The sequence below is a fragment of the Henckelia pumila genome, chromosome 1 (assembly GCF_033568475.1).
Source record: "Henckelia pumila isolate YLH828 chromosome 1, ASM3356847v2, whole genome shotgun sequence".
Classification (NCBI taxonomy): Eukaryota; Viridiplantae; Streptophyta; class Magnoliopsida; order Lamiales; family Gesneriaceae; genus Henckelia; species Henckelia pumila.
The window spans coordinates 106,952,638-106,964,996 of record NC_133120.1 but is presented as its reverse complement, the minus strand read 5'-3'; the positions used below and the strand labels follow the sequence as shown (position 1 = coordinate 106,964,996).

The window sequence follows — 12,359 nt, the reverse complement described above, 5'->3', positions numbered from 1 at the left end:
GGATTCTATAAATATGTTTTTTTTTAATAATAATCGGGCATTATCATCTTCTCGAAATCCTTTGTTCCCGATTGAGTTTTTTTTGCAAACCCTAACCTTCTCTCACCCTCAAATTGCTTTTCAATGGCAGGCTTTGATCCACAAGACATCCGAAGTGAGATGGGTCATAAAGAACCCGATGTTGCTGCTGGTGTTACAACACCGAAAATCCCATCCACGGTGTCCTCTCTGCCGATCGTTCCAGTTCCCATGGAACCTGTCCCTTTCGCTGTTCTCATGCCTGGAGAACCAGGGAACGCAATTGATGTAGAGAATCTTCCTGATTTCTCTATTTTGAATAAGGTTAATCCTCCTCCACCGATGGCACGCCGATCTAAGAGGCAGGCAGGTTACAACCCTGACTTTACTCAGTCCAAGAATTTTTACAAGGGTCCCCGCATATCCATAGCTGAAGAAGATCGCAGCTCGGGCGACGATTTTGATGATGCCAATTTTGAATTTGTGGCGGGGAAGAAACCCTCTTATTCTGCTGCTGCCTCTGCCTCCGCTCCGATAGTTGAATCCGTTTCTGATAGCGAGGATTCAAACTCTTCTGATCATGTCCCTTCTAAGGACATTCCAGCAGCTACTGCTTCTCAAGAAAGTGCTGATTCTGATGAAGATGCCACCTTGGCTCAAATCCTGAAGAGCCTCAAGCAAGGAAAGGGGTTCTCTTCTGTTCCTCTCTCTGCTCATCTCTCCGATGATGAGCCTGATGCTGAGATGATGGAGGAGTTTGCACAAGGCAAAGCTCAACAAGATTCTGTCTCTTCCTCCTCTTCCTCATCTGCCAATTCGGTTGCTGACTCTTCTGATAAGAGTACTGATATTGGAGAAGAAGAAGACTCTGAGGATGTTTCCAGCATGGATGCTGATGAAGACCCTCTAGACCAAGAGGATGTTTCTACTGCTGCTGATGTCAGTGTTGCTGCTGGTGTCGTCAACACCACGAACAACACTATTGATGAGGACTATGACATGGATGCTGCTCATTTCCTCATATTTTACTCTGGTGATGCTGCTGCAACTTGGCCTCTCCTTGCTCACAGAGGTCTACTGGATGAGAGGAACATTGATGTTCGCTCCTACGATAGGTAGAATCTCATTGACTTTTTGAAGCTTCGACAGCTATATTCTACTGTTGTTGCTGTAATACCCTACTGTAAGAGGGTGATTCTAGAATTCTATGCCAACTTGACTGCAAGCATTGAAGATCCAGAATCTGCAAAGTATGGATTGGTGTACCTTAGGGGTAGGCTGTTCGAGTTCACTCCAGCTGTTATCAACTCTTTTTATTCCACCCCAGACGTTGATGAAGGCAATCCTCCAGAAATCAACGAAGTGATTTTTGTTCTCACTGGTGGTATGGTCAAAAAATTCTTTCACCATTTTTTTGCAGCTAAGCTCACCTCCTTTTATTCTGTGCTGCATAAGATAGCTGTCAGGAATTGTACTCCTTCTTCCAATTCAACAGTTATCACCAGACCGCAGGCGGTCATTTTATATGCCATTGGGACCGGGAGTCCTTTTAATTTTGGGAAGATGGTATTCAAGACTGTGCTCCAATTTGCTGATGGAGGACTCAAATCTACAAAGCTCCCTTTTTCCTCTTTGATCTATGGAATATTGGAATCTCAGGCTTTCATCCGCAATATTACAGAAGATCTCACTGATCAACCTGAGGTTTTAAAGTTAGCAGCTGGTCTTCTAAAGGGAAATCGTGTTCTGTATTTACCCTGGACTGCCACTCCTACTCCTGCTGTTGACATTGCTGGTGTTGCCCCCGATGTTGCCAACACGGGAGACAACACTGAAGAAACAGTGCCTACTCCTACCTCCCTGGAATTCACCACTGCCACTATTCAGCTGCTGTTGACTCGTGCTGAGGAAAATATTGCTCAAGCTCAGACAGATATTGCCTTCTATAGCACATTCTTGGCTGATTGTCGGAGACATCTTGACATTTTTGGCCAAACAGGGGGAGATAGTGCACAAGACGAAGCTGGTCCATCTGGGACTAAAGATGATGAGGAGGAAGCTACTGATCCAGAGGGATCCGATAGTGATCAAAATTAGAATTTTCTTCCTCTATCATCTTTATTTAGTTGTTAATTTTGATTTCAATATAAGTGTTTTTGGTTGTTCTAGTTATGTGCCTCAATTGTTCTCACATGCTTAAACTAGACTAACATCTTCCACCCCAATTGTGCTCTGATATATGAATTATAGAATCTCATGTGTTATTGTCTATGTTATCCACAGTGTTACGACACGAGGGACAACACTTCAGGGGGAGACTTAAAATTCAGGGGGAGAAGAATTTTTGAACTCCTGGGGAGTTTATGATTATCTTACACTTGTGCAATGTGTTGTCCAGAAAGCAAAAAGGGGGAGATTGAAAGGAATTTTATTCCTTGAATATTTCGGCCCTAGTTAATTAGAAATTATAAGATTTTGCTTTCTAGACAAGTTAGGATATTTGGTAAATATTGTGTGTATATTTTCGAATATGTTAATGATATATTTGCCAAAATTTAAATTAGATCTTGATAAGGTGATTATTTGACAAAATATAATTCGATATTATCAAGATATGATTTACAATATTTGATAGAGTTTATTTCCTACTAAAACTTTGTTACCTATTCTTGTAGGACTCTATCTAAGAAAATCTTCAAAGCTTGGATGATTATCTATAAAAGAAGATTTTCACGCACAAGAAAAGTGACGCTTCAGACGATAATTCTCTGCGCAAAGACTGAAGAATTTTATTGAAGAATCTGAAGAATTCTGAAGCAAGGATTGCAACCATTGTTGTTGCTTGTCCCCGTGTTGCCGTTCGTGTTGAAGACATCATAGACAACACTGTGGGAATAGTGTTGTTCGAAGATCTTTACTGTCTCTTCTATTTAGGCTACGGGAGTTGCATCCAGTTTCTTTTATACCTTGTCGTATTTTAGGATGCAAGTTTGATTTCTCAACGTGTTGAGAAATTTAGAATTTAATGACTTTTCGTAAAATCATTAGGATTATTTTGTAAGACTGTTCTTACGCTTACTAGTGATATTTAGCCCTAAGGCACCCGCACGAGTTTTTATACTCGTGCAAAAGTTATTACTTGAGTTTTATTTACACTTTAAATTTCCGCTGCACTGTGTTGTCTTTGGTGTTACGACACGAAGTACAACACTGCCCTATTTTACATAACAACCACGTACACCGTTTATTTCACATTGTCTTTGTTTTTCGCGACTAAGTTGGCTTATCCTTGTTTTGACATGGTGTAGATCGATGACATTTTTGCAAGTGCATAATGGTTGAATTCATACGTCGGTCAGGGCATTTATTCTACTATTTCATGAATATCTCTTTGCCAATTTTTTCAGTAATAGAACAATGACATACTATATATGGGATCTTTTATTTATAAGTTGGGCAAAATTTTGGTATTCAAACTGTTCTTTGCTTTACCATATGCAGCTGTAGCAAACTTGCCATTCTTGAGCATCTATTTGTACAAGAGTCGTTAGCTGCGAGTCTATTTTTGTTATCTTCAGGTCGTGAAGTTTATGCAACGGATTGCCGGAGTTTACCATTATATGTAGACCCTTTTTCAAATGTGCCCATTTACTACATATTGTACCATGCATCCATGGAGTGGCAAATGCATCAAAGCCAAGAATTCTCAAGTTTATGCAACGGATTGCCGGAGTTTTAGCCGGTGGAATCACGCTGGAAGTAGAAATCCGAAATGATATATAATTTTTTTGCTTAGTTAATTATAATTGAACTCAAAAAAAAATTGTAACAATACATTACGTTTGGGACTCTTATATTGACTGATTTTGTCAGTCAACGTGATAGCAAGGTCAAAAACTCAAAATATATCTTGCTAGCATATATAAATACTAATTAACAGGGACAAACTTAAACCATTGTGATTGAGGATTATCAGCACAAGTATGAAGATCAATAAGGTTGTTTCCTACACAGAGACATTTCGCAGTAAGAATTGTGCCATCGGCTGCATTCTTGTGTAAGCAAAAATAACTCCCTTGACCATTTCGGGCAGCTAAATGAAGCCTAGAGGTCGAAACAATAATCCACTTGCTTCTATTGCTGGTGCAATCGTCCCTAACTTCCGCCGCAAAATTGTTTCCCGCTACAACTAAGCACGCTCGAGATCCGGCAGGCCTGATTGTACCACCGTGTCGGTGTTGATCCCAGTGAGTTGCGTTGGTGCAGCCGGATAGGAATATCAAGTTATTTCGGCCAAGCTGCACGCATAAACCAGTTTCGGGGTGGAATATTTTGTAGTAACTAGTTAGCTGTCTCGAAATTGAACCTGCACAATTACAATTAAAAAAAAAAAATTTGATGACAACAGGCATCCTCATTTGTAGGGAATTTATAAGACATAGAAAGGAAAAATAATTTTTTTGGTCCATTAACTTGTTCATGTTTTGGTTTTGGTCCAATAACTTTTTCGATGTGGGTTTTGGTACACTAACTTTTTTATTTTATGTGATTTTTGGTCCAACTGCATACGTGTCATCTTTTTATTGGTCCAAAATTATGATGTGGACCAATCAGACGCTGACACGTATGCAGTTGGACCAAAAATCACAGAAAATGAAAAGTTAGCGTACCAAAACCCAAATCGGAAAAGTTAATTGATCAAAACCAAAAAATGAACAAGTTAATGGACAAAAAAATATTTTTCCACGTTGAAAATACATGTAGTACTCAGATGTCGAATGGTTCGGTACCTTGATTCATTTGTCTCGCAAACTGCAATCTTTGCACAAAAGAAGGGTTTTTGGGACGAACCCAATTGAAATCCATAATCCCATAAGATTCTCCGACGTTGACTCCACCCTCTCTAAGCATGTAACTTCCTTGAAAAGCCCACAAGGCCCAATCTAAATCATTCTCTACTACGGCCGCCAAGAAGCAACTTATGTACCTATTATCAGCCTCATTCACACCTGTTTGGTCTATACCATATTCACTCAAAAACAGAGGGTAAGAAGGGTGGTTTCCTCTGATCAAGAAAAGGAAATTGTTTTCAACACTTTGAGTCATGCTCGCGCACACTAGGTTGGTTTGAGCCTTCCATTTCTCTGCTGGGGTTCCAAAGGTGTACCAATGTGCTTCAAACACTAATTTATTGCCTATGTTGACCACGAAAGGCTTTGATTTCAGGAATTCTAGATGGCCGTCGTAGTGCAGACCAGAGACTATTACAAGTACATGAGGGTTTTGTTTATTTATGGTGAGAGCCCCTAGTTGCATGTATTTGTACCAATCCGGCTCGTTTTCTCTGTCACCTCTTAGCTCATTTCTCATGCTCATTGCTACCACCTGCAAATTAAGGATCATATGAAACAAATCTAATGATTTTCGTGTGTGCATGCATGAAACCAAAAGGATGAAAAAAAAAAACCTCACCGCGGGGTTGTCTTTATACGTAGCTGCAACTGCTGCCAATCCCTTTAACCATTCATTGGGATCAAAGCTAGCATCCCCGAAGAACCCATTCCCATCTCTGCCGCTGCAACACCATTTAGGCTCGCTGATATGGTTATCCAGAACCACCATCAGATTATTCCTCCCGAGTTCATTCACCACTGCTTTATGAACCTCCATCACACTCATGTACAGAAACTGATTATTATTTCTTGCAATCCCCGCTTTTGCGTCTCTCAGTCCGAATTTATCGAGTGATTGCGAAACGGTGAGGTTACCGTATTCAGGCCTGGTGAACATGAACGTAGGCCAGGTGAATCTCACGCAGTTAAATCCAGTCTCAGCTATCTGCCCGGCTATGTATTTCAGGGGCTGTTTTTCAAGCCCTTCTGCGATCATTGGCTGCAAGTGTGAGACCCAATTCGCGCAGGCGAGTTTTACTCTTTTTCCTGTTGCTTCATTCACTATCCATCTGGAGTTAGTCGCCAGACGGATTGAATTTGCTGTTTGAAGAAGAAGCAGAAGGAAAATAATTGCTTCAATTATATTTATTTTGCATGCCATTGTATAACAATGATGGTGCCTGAGAAGAGATATAATATATATATAAATTAAATCAATTTTGTAGTAAAAAAAAATTCCATACAAAATATCTACTTACCAAATTCAAAACAAGAATTCTACCTAATAAAATCTAATAATACATTCAATATCAAATCTCACCTTACAATAACAAATATTACCATATATATTAATAATGTAAATATTGACGTTTGGTATATTAGATATGTACCTTTAATGTTATTATACTTATAGGAGCATGAAAAACTGTAAATATTTGATTTAAGGTTATAACGTGTATTAAATGCAGATGTTGGGGATTTTTTTTAAAAACAAATATATAAAATAATGCGCTTTCGAGAGATAAAACTAATCCATGGAATGTTACAGAATATTAATCAGCAGAATCTGCATGCATTAATCTTTCCCTGATTTGTTTTTGATTTTTTTTTAAAATATAAATAAAAAACAATGCAATTGCGGCAGAATCTGGCAATCTGCAGCAGCCTTTCTCGGATTTGTTTCTATTTTTAAAAAAATTAAAGTAACTAGCAGTTATAAGAAACGATTGGGACCGATATATAAGCTAGCTAGGCCATAATTAAAAGACAATTAAAAAAAATCCGGTCGACACTTGACCCGTGAATCAAATTGACGATTGATGTCATGCATCGATCTATATATCTCGGCGTACATCTACAAAGTCATCAATTTGAGTTAGGCTCGTTGGGTCGGCCCACCCGTCACACAATTTAAGTGGGTTGGATTGAAAAAATTTCAACCCAACAAAAGGTGGGCCAAGGTGGATTAACCCGCCTAGGCCCGTGACCCGCGCAGGTTAGGCCGCCGTGGGCCTGGGTTGGCCCGCGGGCCTGAAGAATTAATTTTTTATTTTTATTATGATATATGTATTTTTAATAAAAGTTGTGAATTTTTTTTGTATTAATTACTTCATATAAAATTTATAGGTATGAAATCAATAATTTAAATTTTTATTAATATGTTTCTATTAATATTTATTTATGAAATTAAATTTATAATTAATTATAATGATTTTTATTTATTTTTATTTGTAGTGAGCCAACCAGCAAGCCGGCCCGCCTAACCCGTAACCCACCTTGGGTTGGGTTGGGTTGAAAATTTTCACCCCGCTAGGATGGTGGGCCGACCCACCCTCAACCTGCCAAAATGTGGGTTTTTGGTGGGTCAGCCCGTCCCGCCGTGAGTTGGCCCGTCTGACAGCTCTATACTTCAATGCTATACATAATACAAACTGTTCTAGCGTAATCAATTTTGCGTTCATGATGATATAATATAAAATGGTCTAGAATAATCAATTTTGGCGTCCATGCACTAGTAGAAAAGTGTTAAAAGACTTCGCCATTTTTTACTTCGACGATCACTATTATCGAAGTAATAGATAGGTATTTACTTCGATTGTAAAACTAGCGAAGTAAAATGCACTTTAGACTTCATCAATAAAAAAAACGGGTTTCACTTATAATTTTAAGTGACGATTTACTTTGGCATATGTTTCTTGACGAAGTAATAGGTTAAAAAATTATAATTTTAATTTATAAGTGGTGAAGTAATAGGATGAAAATATAGAAACCGGCCTTCTCTTTACAATTGATCTACTCTCCCATTCTCACACCAACACGTCAACTTTTCTTTCCCATCTTTCTTTCCTGCTAGGCACCCGAGCAGTCACGGTATTCGGCTCGTATCTCTTTCATCCGACAACGAAATTTCAAACGATTTGAGGGGTTTTCTTCCTTACACCAGCAGCTTCGTTTTGAGACATGAATCATAGTTTTTTATGCTCGTTTGTGCCCACACAGAGCCTTTTGGCTATCTGTCTCCTGCACGATGTTCCTGCTACGAATTTTTTATGATTCTAGATTTGATTCTTGTGTTTCCAACCATCTTTAGTCTGTGTTTGAACTATAGGACAAACTCTAGTCAAGCCCTACCATTTTACCAATTTTCTGATTATCCCAAGCATTACACGAAGTGGGATCTGTTGGACGCAGTAAACTCTTTATCTTGGTAATTTAAATTCTACTTCATTTTCGTCTTAAGCATGCTGGTTGTTGAAGAATATGCAGGAGATGGTCTTATTACAGGTAATTTGTTCCTTATACCATCGAACTTTCATTCGTTTCTTTGTTTTATTCTTTCATGTGTCAGAGCCGAACAAGAGACTGGGATTCACATTTTCTTTCCCAGTGAAGCAGACTACAATTGATTCAGGCATCTCATCAAATGGACAAAGGGATTTACCGCTTCTGGAACTGTTAAGTTTATATTTGTTCATATTTATATTTACAGGCAAAGAAAGGCATAGTTTCATTCTTGAACGAAGCGATGGAAAGATTGGGTATGAACATGCGAGTATCCGCCTTGGTACATTCTTGTTCGATTGATTTTGATTTTGATTTTGTTTAGCCCTTGTTTGATTGCGTAAGATTTTATCTGTCAAAGGTGTGAATTTTTTTTAAAGAAAAATTGAGCTATTGTTTCTCTATAGGAAAAAACAGTCAAGTGCTTCAAAATACCAAAAAATACGGTCCATATTTGATCTGAAAAATGTGTTTCTTGAATCTTGATATATGTGGTTTCGGATTTTGAAGTTACGATTTGAACAAAAGTTTTAGTACTTTGTATTAGCTTCGATTTGGTGCTAAGATCAAGTCATGTGATAAAAATTAGAAAGAGATACACCCATATTTTTGAAATTGGTATGTGTTAGAATCTTAGTTAATTCTTGTTTGTGCAATGACCTACTGTTCTTTTGAAATCTGGTATTGATTGAGATATAATTCAAAGTTTAATTTCAAATAAAACTTATATATGATTTCATTTTCTTTGAATTTCCATCAGTTACAAGCCATTTGGATGTAAAATAAATTTCATATGATTTTTCTACGGAAACTGATCTAATATACAGGAAACTAAGCATGCGAGTTTCATGTGTGTTATTGCTGACAGATTTAGGCTTAGTAATTGATTTTATTTGGCACATAATTGAGAAGATGAAATGTAGGGAAATATGGTAGCTTTAATTTTCAATTTATAGAACTTGTTTTTGATCATATTTGAATTTAATATGAATTTTATAGTAACATGTGACTAATCTGGAATTCTGTTGTGACCCTGCTGTATTTTCTAATTGTATTTGCGAACATCTGGGAATTATACACTAGGAATTTGGAATACTTTTCAAATGAAAGTTATAGTCCTTAAGTTTAAAGTAAAATGTCTTTAGATTCGCCCAATTTTGATTTAAATTGAGCGAGATATGATAATTTTTCTATACTTGGTTTTGTATAAGAATTGCTCTTTGAATTTAACTATGCAAGCATATGATGGTGTTTTAAGACTTGAGAAACATTATAGGAATGGAAGGGTGTTTTACTGTCATTGTTACATCTTGCCACTTCGTCCCTCTATAGCTGGGCAGCAAGCAATGCCGCAATATTTGTCGTGGTGGCTCTTATTCTTTCTTTGTTTCTCATCTTTGAGCATTTAGCTGCATTCAAACAGCCAGAGGTTCATCTGTTACTATGTCTCTATTTCCTAGCTTTGATAAATAAATTGACTTATTCCTCTTTTATTTCATTTGAGGACCTAAAATTATCATCTTTTGTTCCATTTCAGGAGCAACTTTACCAATGTGAGTTTGGTATATGTGTGTGTATATAGGATGAGTCATCTATTTTTGTAAAGATATTAGTTTCTGTAGGGTTCTTATTCCCAGATTTGTGAATTTGTACTAATATTAGGTGATGGGATTCATTCGTGGGTAATTGAACTATGCGCGGATGGTATACCATGGTACTAATATTTTTGTAAAAACTATTAGGCCTATTTCGGTTGCTCATTTATTCTCCCATTATACAGGACATTAAAAATTTATATAAATGTGAAAGTAGTTTCAGATTATGACCTGCTCAAGGAGTTGTTGAGAAGTTTTACCTCCATGTACATTTTCATTTCCCAATCTACTTGTTTATTAAATTTGTTATTATTATATTTTGTTAAGGTTTTAAAATTTTTTAACCCTCATTAGTATATGATCATTTGGGCGAGATGTTTTCAACACTCATTCTTGAAAGTTATGTCTTTTGTATTTTCTTGTACAACAAAGTAAGTGCTCTTGGCAGTACTCTAGCAAATTTAAAGTCCATATCAATTATCTACCATATATCTAATATTCTGAATAATGTTGCATTAAGGGTCTAATTGCACCACCTTCAAGTGATTCTGTGCCATCAGGAAATATTGTCATCGATTTATATTGGGTGAGCGCCGCATCAGCTTTCCTTTCAAAGAGGATCTGTAGGCTCACCGGTGAGATCCTTCAGGATTATATTCGTATCAACCTTTTATTTTTCTTGTGTTTTACTCTGATCTCTGTGGCGTATTCTAAATAATAAAAGGAGTTATCTTGGAACTTAAGCTAATTTCGGAGATTGTGGGAGTATTATACTGAAAACTATAGTGTATTTGAGTACTTGTATTAGCTAGCTTAAATTTCAGAATTTCTTGTTAAAGAAAGGAGATTGTTTTTTTTCTTTACTATGAATCAAGTGACGTTGTACATAGAAGTTAGCGGTTTACTGAATTTGATGCTATCATGTTAATGGAATTCTAGCTCCATTTAATGTTTACATAATGTTCTTGCGTATGAGTAATCCACAAATCTCTGATTAGCAGCTATGATTTGTTTGTTACAAGTGCTGAAACTATTGATTTATTACTTTGTCAACAATGCCGTTCCGCGCGCAGTTTTTCGAACTAAATATGTCGATTAATATTTGCAGGGAATGAAGCTGTATCCTTGCATTGGAAAGAACTTTGATATTAAATTTTTTACGAATTGTAAATTTGGGATGATGTGCTGGGCTGTTCTTGCTGGGACCTACTGCATAAAGCAGGTAATATTATCATATATTATGATACTGCAACGTAATATTGCACTTCCTTATCGTCTTATTAAATATTCCACATAAACTAAGTCCAAATGATTGTATGTTTAAACTATAACATTAAAAATTATAAGTTGGCAACAGTAAAACTTAAAAATTATAAGTTGGCGTCTATGGGTGTGATGCGGCTGAAAACCCCATAATTTGTCTCATCGGAAGCTAGCGACGCCGCTGCAGACTCGTCGCCTCCCTCTTTTATCAAAGGTGGTTGTTATTATTGCTTTGTTTCTTGTTATTTTCCTACTAGTACCTGAATACCTTTTAATTATTGTTGATTTAAGACTCGATTTTGGATACTTGTGTAACATGACTGTGAGATCTGGAAATCGTTTCGTGCTCGCAGGTTTTATTTCAGCAATGAGGTGAGGAACTATGAATTTTGGATTTGGTAAATGTTTAGTTTTTTGCTATTTTGTTGTCATCAAAGTTTCGCCTTTTTGCTTACTTCATCTCATTTATTTAATCAGATAAGCTGAAAAATATTGTAATTTTGTAGAATATGGTAAGATATAAGCATTCAATAATCATGAGAAAACAAGTTAGTACGATGGGAAACTAGAAGTTTCCCTTCTCTCGAATCCAGGGAATACACCCGTGGTAGATATAAATGTCGGTTTTGATGCCGAATGACTAGTTGAATTAATACAGCAGATAACCTGTTTATAGATGAGATGCCAGAAAAATTGTTTCTTGGTTGCTTAGGCCGTGAAGAAGCGAGGTATAATCTGCTCAACATGTTTTACATATGAAGTAATAGGTAGATAAGTAATAGGCTTTCCCATTTGACGTAAACATTCCATTTTTGTCGGTAAGCATATACAACTGTGCATCTTCCTTTCAAGTTCTATTATATATATATATTTATATATTAAATATATATTATCATTGAAAGAAAGAATTTGCAGGAAATAATTATTCTCTATTATTGTGAGAAGTATTCTTGATGTGTTTTTTGATTTTCGCACTCACTGCGTAGTCTATGAGCATTTCTGATTTTTTAGCCTGCATGTTTTGGAGAGATTTGGGCTTTGTAGTATCTTATTTTTGTTGAACCTGAGATTAATTAATGTTATTCCAATTTATGCTATTTGCAGATCCGATGGATCCTTGATTGGAGAAAGCTGGGCTAACACTATGATTTGGCATCAAGGTTGACTTCTTGTTGTTAAGTTTATATTCACCATTTTTTTCTATTTTAATTTAGTGAGGAGTCTTCAGTCATTTTAATTACTTCATGAGTTGCTTGAAAGTAACATTTTCTCGATGGATTCATGGTAGGATGTCTTGAAGGAAGTAGCT

The 12,359-nt window shown here is 36.7% G+C and overlaps 1 protein-coding gene across 1 annotated transcript; it reads right to left on the bottom strand.

Annotated features, from left to right (window-relative positions):
• Nucleotides 1–3,947: 3,947 nt before the first annotated feature.
• Nucleotides 3,948–6,072, bottom strand: LOC140871730 (glycosyl hydrolase 5 family protein-like). Its single transcript, XM_073274407.1, has 3 exons — nucleotides 5,491–6,072; nucleotides 4,809–5,403; nucleotides 3,948–4,384 (listed from the first exon to the last, which is right to left on the bottom strand). The coding sequence occupies exons 1-3, from the start codon at nucleotides 6,070–6,072 to the stop codon at nucleotides 3,948–3,950; spliced, it is 1,614 nt and encodes a 537-aa protein (XP_073130508.1).
• Between the last annotated feature and the right edge of the window lie 6,287 nt (nucleotides 6,073–12,359).